Genomic DNA, 21,787 nt, shown 5'->3' on the forward strand with positions numbered 1-21,787 from the left:
GCAAAAGAAATTCAGTAATATATACAACCAGGCTGTGGTTTACTGTGGTTTTACCAGGGCTGGCGCGTTCACCGAAACCTGGCCTCGCGTTTTAAAAGGCCCCGCGGTCTACGAAAACTAATCAGACAGTTTGCAGGACCCCTGTATAGTAGATTGAATATTCGGGTGTGTGTGGAAAATGTAATCGCATAATCCACTAATCGATGACAACTTGCTCCACACTGATATGAGTTCAAGATTTTCTCTCCCGTCTTTGCATTGAAATATTTCGTTGCAGCGTGTTGCAGATCAAACGTTGACACGTCTGCAACACGGGTGCAGAGGACATTAGGTGTTAAGGAAATTACCCAATTAGAAAACACCGATTTTGAATTTTAAGATGCAAGACATTCTTTTAGTAGCGATGATTCAGTTTGAAGGCATGACAAAAATCATCAAAGTTCAGTGTAACTCCATAAAGTCCTTATATCCTAGAAACTATTTCAGATAAAGAAGTCCAAACGCTTTTAGAGAAATGTACTTTTTACGAGAAATAAAACTATATCAATAGTTTTTTGCGGAAGTCATATATTACAGATTTTGTACTTTCATTGAATTTTTTGCCCCTTGAAAGCGAATCATGGATGCGAAAAAATATGACTTGCATTTCTTTAATGTACCAGTATTCTATAAGTGTGTATCTTCAAGTTGGGTAATGTCCCATGTAAGCGATTGCGATGACCACGGTGCGGCGTTACAAATATGTAATGTTAACTACTACAGTAACCATGGCTTCAGCTGAACGTAGTTTCTCTCTCGCGGTTGAAACTAATAAAAAATTATCTTCGATCATCAATAAAGCAAGACCGATTTACGATTTAGATAAGACCGATCTCTGGCAATTCTTTCAATAGAAAGCGAAGTGGCAAACTCAATAAATTTTGATAACGTAATCAAAGATTTTGCGGCGGAAAAAGCGAGAAAAATTATGTAGTATTTATCTTACAAAAAATATATGTAACATCCTGTGTACTTATAATAAATAATTCCTTATTGTGAAATTTATATATAAGTATAGGATTTGAATGTGCATTCTGGCCCCGCGCAATTTTTGAACCGGGCCCCGCAAAAGGTCACGCCGGCCCTGGGTTGTACTTACAGTTCTAATGGACACCTAATGAAACTTTTATGTTATTGTTCGTCTTCAAACATATAAAAATATTAACATAGGTTTCGTAGTGTCTCACAGATATCATATATACATAAATATGTATATATCAATATATGGAACAGTATGAAATACGTTTATAAAGTTGTTGGCTTGCAAGCGACAAAAGCGCAGCGTAACGCGATTATTTTGAACTATCGTGTAATGTAATAACATACAGTTATTGTTGAATCAAATCAAGTCATCGACGGGGCGAGCTGGCAATTAGAACTTAGAACGATCAAGGACGAGCAGAATCTTTAGTATTTTGTGATTCAATAGATGGTCAGGTCATGGCGTATGTTAATGTTGCTGAATGGAAAACCGATCAAGTGTGTGAATGGTTAAAAGGTGTGAAACATCGTGTTTCCTATGAAAGGGATATGTATCCTTTACATCTAAATAGAATCAAGTGATTTTCCCTACTCACCTATTATTACTAAAATTTACTTGCAAAAATATACTTGGCAGCTACGCCCGCACCTCTCTCTTCTCTTCTCTTCTCTCTCCATTTGATCAGTCACTTTATTACTTGTGTAAAACAGTGTTGATTCGTTTAATCACCCATCACAAATGCTTACTTCGCACACAATGTTTTATCCTAAAAAAAGAGGTTACACCAATCGTAACAATGATTTCTAAATAATACGAAAAGGTGCTTCTGTTTTTGAAGTTTCTAATCAAGTTTTTGTTTACATCCGTTACAATGAATACGATTGTTGTTAATTGAAAGTAATGTTTACGATACAGCAAAAGTATTCTGAACTGTCTGTGTTGTTTTACAATAAAATTAGGAAGTAATCAAACATTATTTCTGATTAGATGTGTTAACGACTTGTTAACGTTTACGTTGTTACATTGTTTAGGTTGTTTACGTTGTTTGTGTTGTTCAGTGTGTTAGTATTGTGTTAGTGTGAATTAGTGAGATTTTTATAGAGCAAAAGTAATTTTTGTTTTAGGTTTAGAGAATTCTGTACTTCCTTACGTACACAGTTTTACAAATCATGGTGTCAGCGGACAACAGTTACTAAGTCTAAGACCGGAAGATTTGGAACACCTTGGAGTGCTAAAACTTGGTCATCAGGAAATTATTCTCGAAGCTGTGGAATATTTAAGAAATTTTCATTATGAGCTTGATCGTGAGAATCTGCAGCTTTTGGCACTCCGACTGTCTTGCCAAGCGCATAGTTTACAAAATGAATTGTCTCGTCAAACAGATTCTAAACCTGTTACTACGCAAACATTATCTGATGTGGCATCTGTCATAACAGCTGTAAAACCTTTAGTGAGATGGCTTGATCGTTCGCCGTTTTCTGGACAACTAGAATACAATGATAAAAAAGTTGAATTGATGAAACTGGCTTTAGAAATGGCCACGTGTGCTCAAAGAGATAGATTCGCGGAAAAGCCAATAGAAGAAATCAGAACGATTTGTGGACAATTGGCAAAATTAGCAGATTATATAATACAAGATATTACCGATCCTATAATATTACAACCGACTAGTTTAGATTTAGCTACGTTAAAAAAGAAACCGGGAGACGATCTGGTAAGTTTTTAAGTAATTATAATTGTTTCGTCTCCGAAAGAAAACAATGTTCTCCACGTTGCTTTCTTCTCCTTAAAATAAATCTGTAATGTATGTAGTGTACACATTAAATTTCACATATATTGTAAAATGCTACTCTTTACACTCGTTGTGGAAGAAATTATCAACTACATCCTTTACAGATAAACCTGCAACCATTGATTCAACACAACTCTAACTTCCTGTGTGTTCAGATAATTCTCCGATAATATATAATATAATTAAACTACCACCGGAGAATATAATTTTGATAATTATTTATTATATGAAAGATCGAAATTTTCAATCATTGTTTTCTAGGGATTTTATATTTTGCCATCTTTCCATGGAGCTCATCAAATTGCAGAAATTAAATTTGGATCGGCTGCCCACCAGTGCGGTAAAATGGAAGAAGGAGACGAAATAGTTCAAGTACTGTCTCAATCTTAATATGGTTTCTGTGAAGCAGTATAATTCAATAAAATATTTAATCATTATTTAAGTAAATGTTTTAGGTAAATTATCAGACTGTGGTTGGTTGGGAACGAAAGAATCTTTTAGAGTTATTTCGTGAAAGTCCTGCTGAAGTATTGCTAACTTTAAAACGTAGACCAAGGCATACAAAAGTATATGGTCAAATCTATATAAAGCCATATCGACTTCCAAGCAATAAAAAAACTTCATACACAACAAGATGGCAACATAATCTTCCGTCACCAAGGCCAGAATTATTGACTATACCAGACTTTACAATGCCATTACCCAGGTATATATTTACTTTTATACAGCATGTGACGAAAATGGCAGTATGATCGAATTAGAGACGATATTCTACAAGAAAATACGTACAAATTTAGTATGAAATGTTTCCGTCTCAAAAGACTTGTTTTTGAAAGTCGATTTTGAACATCTGTTAGATATGAATGAGTAGGATTTGATTACTACACTCCTCAAAAGAATTAAGGGATCACCTCTGGGAACCCGAAAAATTGGTCCCACTTTACGTGGTCATAATTCCGTCAAAAGTTGCTGTATCGATATCGTTAAACAATGGTTTGAAAGCCTGAAGCCTCTAGCTTCAGATGCCCTGTTTCAAATTGTTGCTATGTTGGTTTTTTACAAAGTTATAGCGAGATGAAGACAACATTGACGGTTAACAAAAATTTTGTGCAACTTTGGAACATCACACGGGGAGCAACAAATTTTTTTGATAAATCGCGTTAATATCACTTGGAAGAGCTATCTTTCCTGTGTAAAATGTGTGGTTGTAGATTATTGTGCGATTTTTTTTGTTCGAGTTATTCAACATTGAAGTAAATATGGGCTTTTTAACTTTAACTGGCTCCAGAAAGCGAAAAAGTTATCGCAGCATCGTGTGCAAAAAAGCAATAGAAAGAGCGTTTCTTTCCCTTCAAGTCACTCCTTTTGTTTTTTCAATTTCACTAACATTTCGACATACCAGGTGTTTTTGAAAATATGCTTAAAAAATTTCCATTTTTCCTTTAACTCGCTGTATCTCGGCGAGAAATGATCGTAATATCATGATCCGAAAGTCAGATTGAAGCAGAGATTCTAGCGATTCGATTGAGTACCCCATGAACTCGCTGCGACAATTTTTCACCTATGGCAGCTGAGTTTGAAGTTAGTGCTTCGCAGAAATTAGCGCGCCACGTACAGCGGCTGTCTGACATCTCTGAAAATTTGGACCAAACTCGATTCAAAATCAAAGAACTTTCGATAGAAATGAGGTAGAGCGATGAAATTTTTTTAAAATTAAAGCTGAATATGTTTCTTTGCAGAATATGGGAAAAATAGGGAGATTATGGTACGAACGTTTTTTAACCTTGAGAAAATTCGTTGAACATGTAGAATTTCAAGAAAATGTGGTTTCTGCAGTACATATCACGCGCGGAAAAAATTTCTTTTTAACATGCTATATATCATTTCCCGTAGATTTTTTCACGCTGATTTCAAATCTGGTCTCAAAATTTGTCTACGACCTCAAGATTTTGCAAGAAATTGATTTTTGTGAACAAAACTAATGTAATAAGTTTTTCGTTGAACAGATTTGAAATCAGCGTGAAAAATCTATGGAAAATGATATATAGCATGCTAAAAAAAAATTTTTACCGCGCGTGGTACTGGAGAAACTACTGGAGGAGGTCCCTTTTTCGGGTTTCCGCTGGTATGTCGGAAACTATGCGTCCTAACGAAAAAACTATTCTATATAAGATTAAAGCTGACAAAATGTACCACAAGATTGATTTCATTAAGTTTTTCGCTATCTCGCATAGTTTCTGAAATAACAAAAGGAGTGCCTTGAAGAGAAAGTAACGCTCTTTCTATTGCTTTTTTGCACAAGATTCTACGATAATTTTTTCGCTTTCTGGAGCCAGTTAAAGTTAACAAACCCATATTTACTTCAATGTTGAATAACTGGAATAAAAAAAAACGCACAATAATCAACAACCATACAATTTACACAAGAAAGCTAGCCCTTCCAAATGATATTAACGCGATTTATCAAAAAATTTGTTTCTCCCCGTGTGATGTTCTAAAGTTGCACAAAAGTTTTGTTAACCATCAATGTTGTCTTCATCTTGCTATAACTTTGTAAAAAAACCGACATAGCAACAATTTGAAACAGAGCATCTGAAGCTAGAGGTTTCATGCTTTCAAACCATTGTTTAACGATATCGATACAGCAATTTTTCACGGAGTTATGAGCACGTAAAGTGGGAGCAATTTTTCTGGTTCGCACAAGTGATCCCTTAATTCTTGTGAGGAGTGTATATGTATACATATACATGGTGTGCCAGATAAAGTGTTATAAGCTGTTCTCTCAGAATCTAACGAAGATATCGACTTAATTTTTTCTGAATTAAATGGTTTAGGTGGGCTACTATTTTAGTATGTATTTAATCTTTTTGGGGGAGATAGGGGGTCCCCAACATTTTTTAAAATGAAAAGTATTATTGATTTTTTATTATTGGGATACCTCTCGTTAAACTCAATAGCATTTACTTGACCGTTTTCTTTTTATTACGCATAATTACAGAGTTATAACAAACAATTTGTTGTGAATTTAAATGTTGAAGAAACGGAAAGAAAACGAAAAATATAATAATATTATTACATACTAAATTTTATTAAATGTTTAAAATGATGTCCTTGGACTTCTAAGCACTTTGTAAGTCATCTTTCTTCGTGCTCGCATTACCGAGTTGTATGTATGTACATACAGGGTGTCCCAAAACCCCTTCGACTCCGGGAAATGGGAGGTTCCTTAGGTCATTTGAAGCAACATTTTCCTTTGCACCAATGTCAGCCGGGGCTTTGTTTAGGAGTTATTAACGAAAAACACGGACCAATCAGAGCGCGACCTAGACGAGCGATGGCACGTTCAGCCCGGCGCGCCGGGAGACGAGCGTGGTGTAACGCCGCGATGCCGTCTAGGTCGCGCTCTGATTGGTCCGTGTTTTTCGTTAATAACTCCTAAGCAAAGCCCCGGCTGACATTGGTGCAAAGGAAAATGTTGCTTCAAATGACCTAAGGAACCTCCCATTTCCCGGAGTCGAAGGGGTTTTGGGACACCCTGTATATAGCTAGCTCCTAGATTGCTTACCTTGCCCGTAAACATATTCGCAAAATCAATATTTCAATTGTTCGCTATAACTCTGTAACTATGCGCAATAAAAGAAAAATGCGGTCAAGTAAATGCCATTGATTTTCATGAGAAGTATCACAATAGTAAAAAATATCAACAATACTTTCCATTTTAAAAATGATGGGGCCCCTCTTTCATCCCCAAAAAATTACCTAGTCAAATATTAGCCCTCCTTAACAATTTAATTTAAAAACAAATTAAGTCGATATTAAGGCTGTAACTTTCCTTCGAAGGTCGAAGACTTTGAAGCTGTCAAGATGTCAAGCGCCAAGCCTGTCTTGCTTAACATCTTTTAAATTTAATTTAATTACGAAAAGTCGTTAATATTTTTACAAAAAAGAAAGTTAATATTTTTATTTAGCAAAAATCGTGACATGGTATGAAACTCATAAGTTACAACTTCATATGTTTCGAAGACTTTGAAATTTCGAAACTTCGAAGTTCCCTTCGTTCCTACGAAGTCTTCGAAGCTTCGGAAAAGTTACACCCTAGTCGATATCTCCATTAGATTCCGAGAAAACAGTTTTTAAAACCTTATCTGGTACACCCTACATGCGTAGGGTGAGTTTCGTAATGTAACAACTTCAAATAACTCTTTTAATTAAAGAGAAAATAATTTGATATTTACATATATTATATTGAATAATGTTAATTGAAAATTTGTTTAGGCACATGCCAAAGAATCCCAGTCCAGAACCAGCAAGTATTTTAGATACAGTGAATATATTAGATACAATGATCATAGATAGTAGTGACTCTGATAGCGAGGCAGAGCCGCCTCTCTCAATTCGATTATATTCAACGAAACCAAGAAATTCAGTTCAAAGACGGGCTACTATAACTGGTGCTAGTCCCACTACTAAGCACGGAATTGATATTGAACAGTTTTGGAAAGAATTGAAACAGGAACATAGTACAAGTTCTCAGTTACGGGATAAAGCAGCATCTTGTGCTCATGGCTTAGATAATGTCCCTTCAAATTTACGGCCGCAGTCGTATTTGAGCATCGAACAGAGTAAGAGGAGGAAGAGATCCGATGTACAAATCGATGATAAAAAGTTACAGTTTCAAGAGAAATCTGTAAAATCTGATGTTCCTCAGATAGATAATGCGATTAACGTTGTATACGAAGGAAAGCACGAATGTAAAAGTGTTCAAAATTGTGAGAGAACGTCAACTACTAATAATATTAATATTTCCAGCCAAACTTCTCCAAAATCTGCTAATGTTACCAATAATAATAGTTTTGGTGATACAAGTGTGCCTTTAGACGAGTGCAACAATTTTATTAGAGATAGACATAATCATAGTAATCATAAGAACGTGCTAGATAGTACAGAGTTTAGTTCGTGTACTGTTAAAGAACGAGGTAGATTGGATAAGAGTTATAGTACACCGGCATATGATTTAATGGGTACCGATAACACTGAAGACAGAAAGCAAAAATTATTTTATACGTTAGAATCATCTACAAATAATATAAGCAATGTATCCGCGAATAAGACTGATATTGAATTGAAATCTACAAGTTTAGATAACCAACAAAAGTTGAAAGATATTTGCGATCAACGACAAAGTTTTCACGTGATCATCGATAATAATATTACGAGTGAAGAACAAAATACTAAGGAACAATTTGTTGAAACGTCTCAATCATCCAGCTTGCCCAAAATATATGTACATACTGAGGAAAGTCATGGAAACAGTATAGAAAATGACCAAAGCAATAATGAATGTATTATTTCCGATGTAAATAAATACGTCAAGAGAAATGCAATGAATAATTCAAACGTTGGAATGGGAAATGCACTGCAGCCATCCAACGTTAAAGGTTTTCGAAGTAATTCAACTTCAAAACATGAGAATAACGAAGACAAATTAGAATTAACGAATAATCATGCGCAAAATAATATCGAGAGCAATTCGAACTTGAGTAGTTTCGGTAGAATTCTTCAAACGTTCAATTGCGCTCCGGTAGAACATTCAAAGTTGATAGAAAAGAAGTGTTCTAACGTATCGATAAAAGAAAAAGTACTAGCTGAAGAAAATGCGAGGATAAATTGCGATTACAGTTTCGTCGAAGATAATATACACAACATCACTCAGAACATTCCCCACATACAAATCAGTCAAAAAACGCAGAATGATAAAAAATTGAAAGATCCAGTTAATCAAGGAAATATAGTACAACCATGCAAATATGTAGAGCAAACAAAAGTTGAATCGACTAAAAAGCTAGAACCTAAATCTCATTTAATACCTCCAGATCCTCCTCCACGTAAATATTATACAAAGTTAACGACTTCGCATTTCGATAATATTTCGAAGACTATCGAAGATCAAGAAAAAGTTTACGCATCTCAGAGATCTAATGTTAGAAAAGATTCGAAGAAACAGGAATATTATACAGAAAATCATGTGAAAATCAACGTAGATCTTCAAGAAAAGCAAGATTATTTAGATGCCAACAACAGCTTTAACGAAAGATCAATTGAATATATCGATGACGTAAATAATTTAAATAATGAACGTAGATCTAGTATAAATATGGATTCCTCGTTCATAGAATACAATGATAAGCAAATAAAGGAAGACAAGTTTATCTGTGATAAGTACGAACCTTATGCCAGTTCGACGATTGAAAGTCACAACGCTGAATCTTATTCTCAAAATATGGATTTACTAGATGGGTCGTGCTCTTCGAAGCAATTACAATTCTTAGAACATAAATCTAAAACTACTGAAAAAGAAAAACATTTTGAGAAAGGTGTAGTTAATAAAGCCATGATGGTAGCCAGAAGTATTGGACTACATGGAAGTTTAAGCAAATCTTCTAGTAATAGTCCCAGAAGTAGTAGAAAACGAAGTATATTATTTGCAAGTAAGCAATTATAAAAATCATTTGTTAGCCGTTTGGCCCTGCGTTTTCCTTATTTATATTGTCTTTTTCTACAGGAAGAAGAAATATTTCCGTGAAAGATATAGGTCCAGGTGATTTGGAAGGATGGTTAACGTACCGTACAAGAGGTGCTGGCGGTGCTTGGGCTAAAGCTTGGTTTCTTTTAAAATGTTCCTCTTTATACAGGTTTGTTGAATAAACTGTAATATTTATTTATACCTATCGTGCAAATACTGATACTCGATTACATTTATAGATTTAAAACTCAAACCAGCATGAAAGCAGATTGTCTGATAGCTCTGACAGGATTTACCGTATCTCGAGCTCTCGAAGTAAAATCTCGAAAATATGCATTCAAGGTTTATCACACAGGAACGGTATTTTATTTCGCCGCAGACACTGAAGATTCTCTTACTCTGTGGTTGGAAGCAATCAACAAAGCAACTTTAGGTGCTGACAGTCATAGTAGAAATAGTGCGCTCTTCAGCGAAACAGACGAGAGCGATGGCGAACAAAAACCCAAAGTTAAAAACATTCAAACACCGGAATATAAACCATATTTGGAGAAACCGTTTGGATCGTTGAAGAAAGTTGTTCGCAAGGACTTCTCTGGATACAAGGATCATGAAATGAGCGGTGCCAGCTTAGATAGAAAATATTTAAAATTTCTTGGTACGCGAAATCATAATGTACCTGTTCCAACGGCACAATTTAGAAGTTATAGAAGAGTACTTCCTACATCTACTCCTAACAAGTACGTCTATCGTCTATATACAGGGTGAGTCCGAAGAAACAGAACACCTAAATATCTCCGTTACTTTTCGTTGCACAAAAAAACTTCTTAGGACAAAGTTACACTGTCTGAAGGGCCACACGTAACGGTGTAAGGGAAAAATTTTCAAGGTCATTTTTTAATGAGATTTCGAGGTCCTCGATGTTTTTTTTAAATGGAATGATATATCTTCGTTAACGTAATGTTGTAGCTGACAAAATAACGAATTCATCCGTGTAACACAATATGACCTACAAATGACCTTCAACCCAGAAAAATGGAATAAATAAAATTCATTTGCTCGAGCTGCTATACATTTATTTAGCCGTGAAGTTACGGAACGTACTGCTGTGTAATTCATTTTTGAGGGAATCGACGCACAAGCCGTAACGATTCTTTCTTTCATGTCGTCTACAGTGGTTGATGGTTCATGATAAACATCGTCTTTCAGTTTTCCCCATAGATAGAAATCAAGGGGTGTAAGATCTGGTGAGCGAGCTGGCCATAATACGGGTCCGCTACGTCCAATCCAACGATTTGGAAACTTGTTATTCAAGAATTGTGTTACGACACGGGAAGAATGGGCTGGACATCTGTCATGTTGATACCACATATCTTCACGAATGTTCAAGGGTGTATTTTCCAGGAGAATTGGTAACGATTCTCGTAAAAATGCAATGTATTTTTCTGCATTTAATGTTCCAGTGATAAAGTGAGGCCCAATTATTTGGTTGTTTAAAATTCCGCAGCGAACATTGATGGACCATGGTCTTTGTTCGTCGACGTTTGTCTTTGTTCATCGGTAAATAATACTTTATTCAAAAATGCTCTATCGTTTATCAATTGTCTGAATCCCCACTGGCAAAAGTTTACACGATTCACAAAGTCTCTACCATGAAGTTCTTGGTGAATTGATAGGTGAAAGGGGTGAGATTTTTGTTCATGGAGTATTTGCACTACACAGTTTTGACTAATGCTAAAGAAGATTTTTTGTACAACGAAAAGTAACGGAGATATGTAGGTTTTCTGGTTCTTCGGACTCGCCCTGTATAACAAAGCCGTGTAAAATACAGATTTCATATAAATGTACGTCGACCTTTCTAGAAAACCGGAGTCTATTCCAAATTCATCGGACTTACAAATGACAATTGCAGGAAGCACATTTTATGGATTATGTGCGTCCCAAAGTACTACCGATATGTCGAGTAGTACCCAAGATATGGGGGATTATAGGCGCACAACAGACAGGTAAATACAGATACATCCATTGCATGCTTGTAAGATTAACAATTTTTCCACTAACTTGTCACTGGTTGCCACCATGCTGTTCTTTTTAATTGTAGAGATCACTAAAGACAAATTCTGAAATTTAAAAAATAATTGTTACATTAGGCCTCGTACAGACTAGAACATTTCGACGAACAGCGCCGCGCACCGCGCATTTCGACGAACATTTTGACAAACATTTCGACGAACTGCGATCGGAACGGATTTGTGCTATTTCCAGATTTTCTTGCGAACAACTATGGGTGCTGAACCGGCGTATACTACACAAAGAAATACAGAAAATGTTGGCAGTTTATTGAGTTGAAATGCTCAGGTCTGTACGAAGCATTTTAAGGACATCAGATTCGAGATTAAATGACTTGAATTTTTGGAGATGTTATGACATATCGACGAACGTGCCACGAACGCCGCTCTATCTTATTTCTATCGAAAGTTCTTTGATTTTGACACAGATTTCGTCGGTTTGGCCCATAGTGCGCCGCCGCGCGCATTTCGGCGCGTACGAACGCGAACGGGTGGCACTTACAAATCTGTTTGTTTTGTTTATTAGCCCGAGATTATAATGAAGACTCTTGTAACATAGATAAAGACTAAAAAGCAATATTAAAAGACTCCGTAGAGTATCAGAAGTTCAGGGGTGTGCGAGATTTCGATCGGGACGAGAATTTTTCTTGGGATCGGGACGGAATCCCGAGAATTTCGGAATCCCCAAAAATTCTAGGGAATCGCGGATATTTTACGGGAATTCCGAACACTTTCGTGAATCTCGCACACCCCTGCAGAAATCCCGAAAAAATTCACGAGAAACCCGAATATTCTCGGGAAAAACTCAGGATTTTTGGAATCCCCTTCGCGACATGATATGAGACTTCCCATCCCGTTCCCGGCATCGGGATTCGGGAATTCCCGGGTTCCCGCACACCTCTAGTATTTACATATCAAGACGTGTGCGATTTTCACAACTTAGAACGCTCAGCAAAACCGAAAAGGGCTCGATGTGTGACCAACCTTGTTGTTTACGGAACGCGCTCTCGGAACTTAACCCTTCCGTTTTTATTCAGAATATGTACCGTAGAATCATATAAAGACGAGAATTCATCATGTTGCAACATCTCCAAAAATTCAAGTCACTTAATCTCGAACCTGATGTCTTTAATGCTTCGTACAGACCTGAACATTTCACTTTGAAACTTTAATTCACTCAATAAACTGCCAACATTTTCTGTATTTCTTTGTGCAGTATACGCCGTTGCAGCTCCCATAGTTGTTCGCAAGAAAATCTGGAAATAGCACAAATCCGTTCCGATCGCCGTTCGTCGAAATGTTCTAGTCTGTACGAGGCCTTACATGTTCTACAATAAAATGATTGACAGAAAACGTTGATTAATTTTATTTTATACGTTACTGTCTTGTGCATGTCTTTCCTTATTATAGTATGTTCCTCTACTGTATCCTTAACTGTATGTACATACTTCTGATAATCAATATCTTTCCATCGTAAATACATATTAAAGACTAGTAAAATAATGTCTAATGTAGGTGTGTTACTAGCAGAAACAGGAGACCGGACGAGTTGCAAGGGTTTATCACATTAGAAGAATTTATGTTATCGCAACAAGATGATCAAAGACCGTTATCTAGAAATAGATCTGTATCACCGCATATAACACCTTTAACCAGCGATCATGTTCATGTCCAACACAGAAATTTGCATGACAGCGGAACAGTTACTGATCAGTCCAAAACTATTACCGATACATCGGTTAATAATGATGTTATACATGCTCGAAATAAAGCAAATGGCGATGTCAATAATGCTGCAGCATATGGATACGCAAGAAACATGGATACTTTAAATACAAGACAACTAAGCGGAGATTTTGAATTGGAAAGATATGAAAGTAGAGGAGAATCATCGAAATATCCAGTTCAGAAAAAATCAAATGAATCCAATTACATGCATAAAAGAAATGCCATAGATGGATTAAACTCTCAACAAGCAAAACTATGTGACTCGACACATTTGAGAAGTGTTACGAGCGATTCGAAGCAATCTGCTTCTTTTTATCATAGTAAATCGGATATTGTTGAACCGTTTGAGAGGCAAGGAAGTATAGCTTGTGAATACGGTTCTAATATCTGTGTGTGTCCACAATCTTCAAATCATCATGAAACCTCTAGATCTTACGATTATTATTCTTCAAGAAATGTTGGTCATTTCGTGGATGACATGAAGTCAGTACCAAAACGACTTACTCGAAACGATGGTAGGTTTCATACGAAAATATGAACGATCTCGGACAATATAAATATGACAAATTTACTTTGCAGGTTGTTCTGGATCTAGCAGTGACCTTACATATCCTGCTACTTATGAAACGTTAAATCGTGCAAAGAAAGAAGCAACTGTAAGTCGCAAGGGAAGTTTCAACCTGACAAGTCGTCGTGACCATTCTTCGTCGGATAAACATTGGTTGGACTCTTTACGAAGAAACGACAAGAAGGATAACGAGTCTGATAAAACGCGTTTGAAAAATGTAGCGCAGTACCAACCACCACCTATGCCAACGTCCCCGTTCGAACAAGAAGGAATGACAGCTGCGTTTGAAATGCATTTGGATAAACGAGAACAGGTCCAAAAACCCAGTCGCTTGAGAAATTTATTCGGTAATAAAAGCCAACAAAAACCTTGTACGCTTGATCTTCCTAAAGAAACGCAAAAAACATTATTAGGTAAATTAACATATTCGTTTTGAACCGCTATGCGTTACCACAGAAACTGAAATACAAACAATGAAAATTTTGTCATACATACATGATATAAATAGTAACAATAACTTTCACGCTTCTACAGGTTCGCCGAGATTACATAGAGCACTGTTTCGAGAAAAAGGTTACAATCAATCACGATTACCCAGCCGATCAAATAGCCAAAGTCCTGGTGATAGTGGAATCAGTCAATCTGTTAGTTCTTTCAGTGGAAATAGCGCACAAACGCTCAGTCAAAGTTTTACTTCTGTTAGTTCTGTTAGTGATTGGAGTCCAGACACGCCGTCACCATGTTCTCCAAACTTAACGTCAAAAGTAAGTATTTTAGTGCAGTGGAACCTCGATTACTAAAACCCATCGGAACCGAAATAAACAAGACCTGGGCACAGGAAAATGTTTCTCGGTTTTGATTCCCCGGCGTTCGATTATCCGCGATTTTGATTAACTAGATTACACCGGTTAATCAAAACCGTGGATAATCAGACTTCGGTTAAACGAGCATTCACTGTAATTTACACTTTTGTGTATAGAGGGTGAGTCCAAAGGAACAGAACACCTAAAAATCTCCATTAGTTTTCGTTGTACAAAAAAACTTCTTAGGACAAAGTTACACTATTTGAAGGGCCACATGTAACGGTGTAAGGGAAAAAAATTTCAAGGTCATTTCTGTACCAGATTTCAAGGTCATTGATATTTTTTTTAAATAGAATGAGGTATTTTTTAATACATCAATCGATGCAGCTGGACATTCGTTATAAAAAAGTACTAACCCATGTATGTCGAAAAGTTAGTAGTTTAGGAGATATTTCAATTTAAATAACTCTAAAACACCATTACTGTCGTACTAAGACGATAGCGTTTACTTGCTAGTGTGTGTGTGTGTAAATTGAAGAATTGAAATTCAAATTGAAAAATTGACGTTGAAAATGAAATTGAAGATCTGAAATTAACAAATTGAAACTCAAGAGTTGAAGTTGAAGTTGAAGGGATGATATTGAAATTGACGTTGAAATTGAAGAATTGAAATTGCAAAATTGAAGAGTCTAAATTGCAAAATTGAAGAGTCTAAATTGAAATTGAAGTTGAAGCGTTGATATTGAAATTGAAGTTGAAATTGAAAAATTGACGTTGACATTGAAGAGTTGAAATTGAAGTTGAAATTGAAGTAAAAATGGAAGAGTTGAAATTGAAGTAAAAATGGAAGAGTTGAAATTGAAGTTGAAATGGAAGAGGTGAAATTGAAGTTGAAATGGAAGAGTTGAAATTGAAGTTGAAATGGAAGTTGAAATGGAAGAGTTGAAATTGAAGTTGAAATGGAAGAGTAGAAGTTGAAGTTGAAATGGAAGAGTTGAAGTTGAAGTTGAAATGGAATAGTTGAAATTGAAGTTGAAATGGAAGAGTTGAAATTGAAGGTGAAATGGAAGGTTAGAAATTGAAGTTGAAATGGAAGAGTTGATATTGAAATTGAAGTTGAAATGGGACAGTGTTAAAATGGAAGTTGAAATTAAAGTTGAATTGGAAAAATTGAAGTTGAAGAGTTGATATTGAAAATGAAGTTGAAGAGTTGATACTGAAATTGAAGTTGAAATGGAAAAATTGACATTGAAATTGAAATTGATGTTAGCGTTTACTTACTTGTGTAACGTCTTAGTACGACAGTAATGGTGTTTTAGAGTTATTTAAATTGAAATATCTCCTGAAGTACATAACTTTTCGACATACATAGGTTAGTACTTTTTTATAGCGCATGTCCAGTTGCATCGATTGATGTATTAAAAAATACCTCATTCCATTAAAAAAAATATCGGTGACTGAAATCTCATAAAAAAATGACCTCGAAAATTTTTTCCCTTACACCGTTACATGTGGCCCTTCAAACAGTGTAACTTTATCCTAAGAAGTTTTTTTGTACAACGAAAAGTAATGGAGATACTTAAGTGTTCTGTTTTTTCGGACTCACCCTGTATAAAGCTATTGCTGTGTTATATATTTTGCATAAGAGTATATGCGTATTATAAACCTAGAAAATCCACACTCTAATTATATCGAACATTCATTTTGATGTAAACATTTTTTTTCAGAATGGTACAAATTATTCTGCATGTCAGAAAGGATTCACCAGCACAAGTAGACATTCATTAAATCCACCAACATTGCCTTATATACCACCACCTACATCTCCCCCGCCTGATTATCCTGGTTTAGAGTATCCACCAGTGTTTGAACCTGGCACTTATTCTCTTTTGGACGCTTCTTTGCTGCGTAACCGTAATAAGAGGAATCGAGACACTCATTAACCGATAGAGAACGCGTTATAATTCATTAAACTATATGATAATAGCCAAAGATAATTTGTTCTCGCTATTCATACATGATCAGCCGTTTTCTTATAAGGAATTTAAGGATTTACTAGTATTTTTCTATAAAGTATTCAAATTTAACCGTCCATTTTATAAACGCACGGATGTTATCAAAATTATTTTGTATAAATTGGAATTACGAACTATCCACTCAGAATAGTACATAGAAACATTGTAATATATGTATATTAACTGAGTTGACGACTGAAATCAATATCGTATATCATTATCTTTGTAGGTATACTAAATCTACCGATTGCATCTAATTTTAATGAATTCCATTTTGTTCTTATCATTAATTGTAGTTATTGTTATCATAAGTGAGTAAATCTAGATACATGTCAGTGTATTTTATAAAATATTTCAGAGGAATATTATGAAAACATTTATTGTAAATGAATTATGTAATCGTACATCAATGATTGAGAACGTATATGTATATACATACTTGCGTTTAGAAACATTAAGAGGCCAGTCTTATTTCATATGCAGAGTTAATAAAACTTATAATAATGTGGGATCAGGACCCCTCCCAGACACCAAATAACTATACTTGCATTATTACGATAAAGATAAATTTTTTACATGCACTAGTACCTTTCAGTATATTTCTACTTCAATCCTAGAGTTGAATGGCCTTTTATTATATATTATATATATATATATATACACATATATATATATCTGTATATAGAACGTTTTGCTAACAAATAGTTTTATAAATAAAGATAATGGAAGTGCTCTTATAACATTAATAGCATGCAAGAATAACAGGAATTGCATTTTAACAAAATATCTGTAAAGTGTTACTAATGTACAGCACAATTTTAAAAACGTCTTATAAATATAGTTTATTTGTATTCATGGCGATTTATGTATCTGAAACAAATGAATCCTTTCTAATTATAATTTGAGAAAAATGTTATACAGAAAAAGTAAATGCTTCAAAAGGGATTACTGTGCACACAAAACCAATAAACCATGCATATATTCCCAGTCAGCCAGGGCAGCCTCGAGCAGATATCGAGCACAGCCTAACGAGCAGATGGCGGGCATTATCCTATCAGAACGACACTCGAAGCTGCTCGAAGTATAGGATGCTCGGAATCTGCTCGATTCTGCCGGGCAGATGGAAGGCAGCGCGGTCCTGGATTCTGCCTCTTTGTAAAAGGGCAGCATAAGGGTGGATTTATAGTGGAGCTGCGAGCATCGATGATAGCGGCGCACAGTGGGCCAGATCGACGCGCTAGCTGTTCATGAGCTAAAAAATCAAAGTCCTCATATCGCTTTTTAACGAATGTACAACGTTTCTTAAATGTCCATTACATTCGAAACCGATAATATTAATTAAAGTTATTAAAAACTCTCGTTACAATAAGCGTTCAAAGATCAAACTTTTTCAGATACAATTTATCACCGAAAAAATTCCTTTTGTTCATAACGCTGTCCTGGAAAACCTACTGAAGATTAAGTGCCCAATTTTTTTTTGTATAAAGAATGTATATCTATGTTGAGAACGCACCAGGAACTAAACATTAATGTTCATAATTTGTTATAAAAAAAAATACTTAGTCAACTAAGGAATACTGTCAAAGTTTTTCACCTTTGACAAGGGATAAGTTAAAAGTGTTACATAGTGTCGTGCTCTAACAAAGTGGAACATTTGCAGCAACGTCTCCTCTAAAAGATCCTGCAAATTTCCCACCCAAATCGATCCAAGTTTGGAAATTATGTTGGTTTAAAGCGTCGCGTGCACGCAATTCCGCGGCGAGTCGCGTTGCACGAGACGCATTGACGACCACAAAGATCTAACGCAGACAAAAAAATGTTTCGTACAAAAAGTAATCAGTCTTCTACAAATTTCAATACAAAAAATTTCAATAATTTTTGTTTTTTAATAAAAAATGGTGTGCACCTTCAATATTTATTTATAACTATATATTTTTTATTCAATAATGTTATAGCTGTCAAGACGAATCCAACGACCTATTTAATGTGGTCTTTATATTTTTAAATAATAGTGAAATAGGCGTGAACAGCTAGCGCGGCGATCTGGCCCACTGTGCGGCGCGGTGAAAAGAAACCAACATTCGTGACAACATTTCGACACATACTAATGAAAAAGTACATATGTATTTTCTTTGTTTTTCTTTTTTTTCACCGCACAGCTCACCTCGCTGCTCCACTATAAATCCACCCACAAGAAATTGCAATTTTTTAAATAAAAGAAAATCGATTTTCAACAAAAAAATCAAGGTCGCTGTCATATCTTTTAATGGAACTGGGTATTTTTAATTTCATAATATTGTAGGCAACGTCGAAACGAATTTAACGACCTGCTATACGATGACTTTCAGATGACCTTGAAAGAAAATATCGCCATGAATCAATTGCCAGAATATTTGAAATAATTCGACGGTCCGAATAATAGCAACGCCTCGTATTTAGAGGTAAACAAATGAACTTAAACATTGCTTCAGAACTTAACTCACCAAAAACCTAATTTATACGGAGCCAAATTGAAAACACGAATGTTAAACATATGTACATGTAATTATAATTAATAATTAAATTAAATTTCAAGGTCATCTGAAAGTCAGTGTACAGCAGGTCGTTGAATTCGTTTCGACGTCGCCTACAATGTTATATGAAGTTAAAAATACCCAGTTCCAGTAAAAGATATGACAGCAACCTTGATTTTTTGTTAAAAATCGATTTTTTTTTAAATTTAAAATATTGCAATTTCTTGTCGGTAAACATTTTTCTATCCGACCATCCGAAGGGGTGAAAAATCGTGGGGACTAATTTGCGCCACACCCTATATATTCATTTTTCAGAATCAAATCATACCAATTTTTTAAAATCCTGCGGGGTGCTCAAGGTTCTCCATTTTATCGAGAAGCTTCCCAGTAAGAAAAAATGCTAGATTCCGGTCATGGTACATAAACTCCGCGTGGCCTCGTATTCTTGCTTCGGCACCATCCCGGCACAATCCTAGCTTGCCTTGAGCAGAGCCTGCCTAGGGCGGGAAACGGGCAGAATATTGTCCAAGCTACGTTCCGAGCTGCTCAAGGCAGGATTGGCTCAATTTGGACGTACGTCTGTATGCGCAGTTGTAACTTGTTCTGCCGTCCGTTGGAGCAGGGCTTTGGACATGGGCAGAACGAAGTCAGAATGCTGGCGGCTGGATCCCGAATCTGCCTTTGTTTAAGAGGGCAGCACGATCGCACTGATGTGGCGGATGCTGTTTCCTTCGTTTTCTCTCCTTGCATACGCACAATATAAAATTCTGCATTCGAAAATCGGTATTTCCAATTGTCAGTAAAAAGGACGAGTGCTGCATATTTGGTACAAAAAAAGTTTATTTCGCCGACATCTGCCACATTAGTACGACCTACCCTCACCGGCGGTGGTGTCCTGTAAGGGTCGATTCATATGTCTCCGGTCCGGTTGGGTCTAGTGATGGGCACCATCGACTAAAAACTATCGACTAAATCGATAGTATTCAACTACTACCCTGATAACCAAATTCTCGATTTCTGGCTGGGATTCTCCGCGCGTATTAGTAGCTATTTTTGCCGTCTAATAGCGGAGGGCAATAGCCGAAGGCAAATTGAACTATGTGAATTAATAATAATCTACTGATGTGATTGGCTAATATCGTTTTACAGGGCCGCCTCGTCGGCGAGGGTAGTTCGCACTGATGTGGCAGATGTCAGCAGCGAAGTAATCGAGCGCACGAGAAAGAAGATCGATCGACACGATCGATTTTTGCACATGCAAATTTTACTTATTCTCATATTTATGTTATTTTTCTTAGACTGCGGATCTTTATGCGAAATAAAAATTGTCTGCATCGATTGCAAGAGATGGAAACTATCAAAATTGTATTGCCATACCATTTTCTCTACAGTTCAATTTCAATTCATTACATTTCGAAATTTATTGAAATGTGTTTATGGAAAAAAAGTGTCGTTCGACGGAAAAGAAAATTTATATTTTTTGTATGACTACTATACACTTATTTTAATGTTTAAATATTAATAATTTTAAATTCAGACTACTCAATATCAGAAGGGATAATAAATGAATGAAGTAGGAAATAATAAATATTATATTTTTTCATTTAGTTTGATTATTTTTCTTTATTAGTCAACTATTAGTCAAATTTTTACAAACCTTGACTTGCGCGAACACAGAAGATGATTTGCAGGACAAATCTGATAAACAGGTTCTGGAAGATCAGCTTTTCTTCGTAACTCCTCCCGTGAATCGCTCGAGTACAGTGCTGCTCTCACCGCATTTCTTCTTGGTTGAAAAGAGGATTGTCTTATTATATAGACCTGCACAGACCTGGGCGACGCTGGCTCGAAAAATACATGTTGCTGTTGCTGCTTCTCACCAAAGAGGACTGAAGAGGACTAATCCTGACTAATCCTCTTTGCTTCTCACCTTCTCTTGCTCAGTAACACTCAATTACACTCATTGTCAGTAAGACAGTTCCAGTCCCCACGTCATCCACTCCAACAAAGGAGTTGCAGGCTGCAACAGGCTGCAACTTGCAGCAACATGTGTTTTTCGAGCCAGCGTCGCCCAGATCTGTTATTATATTCGCCAATCACATCATCACATCAGTACGACTCGACGGTACTGCCCTCTTAAACAAATTCAGCTTCGGCCGGCCGGCTGCCTTCAATTTGCCTTCGGCTATTGCCCTCCGCTATTAGACGGCAAAAATAGCTACTAATACGCGCGGAGAATCCCAGGCAAAAATCGAGTTAATCCCACCTTGAGCAACTCGAACAATAACGCAGCTCGGAACGGGCCAATTCTTAGCTCTAGGTAGGATCTACCCTCGGCAGGCCTGGTTATCAGGGTAGTAACTAAATAGTAATTAGTCGATAGTTGAATTTAGTCGATAATGCCCATCACTAGTTGGGTCCGGTTACCGGAACGGTTTTTGCGGTCTTGCGTGTTCATACGTTTCCGTTCCGATTCTACATAAATTCTTCTAGACCAGAGACGGATGTAGGGTAGGAGCGTGGTGGAAAAGAGGAGTGTTCCGATATCGTCCAAGATTTTTCGTGAAAGGAAAAAAGAGAGAGAAAAAGAAAAAAAAAGAAGAGAAAAGGCTTCAACGAACGAATAAATGCGTCACTGGAAATAATCAAATGACTCAAGATTTGAAGAAGGAGAAAAAGGTAAATTTAATAGTTTACAGAAAAAGACATAACCTATTTAACCTTTTGGAAAAAGGCGTCAAAACCGTCCCGCCACCTG

General features: G+C 36.2%; 1 protein-coding gene across 3 annotated transcripts; it reads left to right on the top strand.

Annotated features, from left to right (window-relative positions):
• The first annotated feature begins 1,153 nt into the window (after nt 1–1,153).
• On the top strand, nt 1,154–21,703 carry Cnk (connector enhancer of ksr). Of its 3 annotated transcripts, none has more exons than XM_076427914.1 (12): nt 1,154–1,537; nt 2,146–2,735; nt 3,075–3,185; nt 3,269–3,519; nt 7,089–9,301; nt 9,376–9,505; nt 9,576–10,073; nt 11,196–11,339; nt 12,918–13,645; nt 13,710–14,111; nt 14,233–14,462; nt 16,229–21,703. In XM_076427914.1, the coding sequence occupies exons 1-12, from the start codon at nt 1,480–1,482 to the stop codon at nt 16,442–16,444; spliced, it is 5,571 nt and encodes a 1,856-aa protein (XP_076284029.1). In that variant the 5' UTR covers nt 1,154–1,479; the 3' UTR covers nt 16,445–21,703. The 3 variants fall into 3 exon arrangements, with proteins under 3 accessions (XP_076284029.1, XP_076284030.1, XP_076284031.1); XM_076427915.1 differs by having other exon boundaries at nt 12,930–13,645; XM_076427916.1 differs by having other exon boundaries at nt 12,933–13,645.
• The last annotated feature ends 84 nt before the right edge of the window (nt 21,704–21,787 follow it).

The sequence above is a fragment of the Lasioglossum baleicum genome, chromosome 7, assembly GCF_051020765.1.
Source record: "Lasioglossum baleicum chromosome 7, iyLasBale1, whole genome shotgun sequence".
Classification (NCBI taxonomy): Eukaryota; Metazoa; Arthropoda; class Insecta; order Hymenoptera; family Halictidae; genus Lasioglossum; species Lasioglossum baleicum.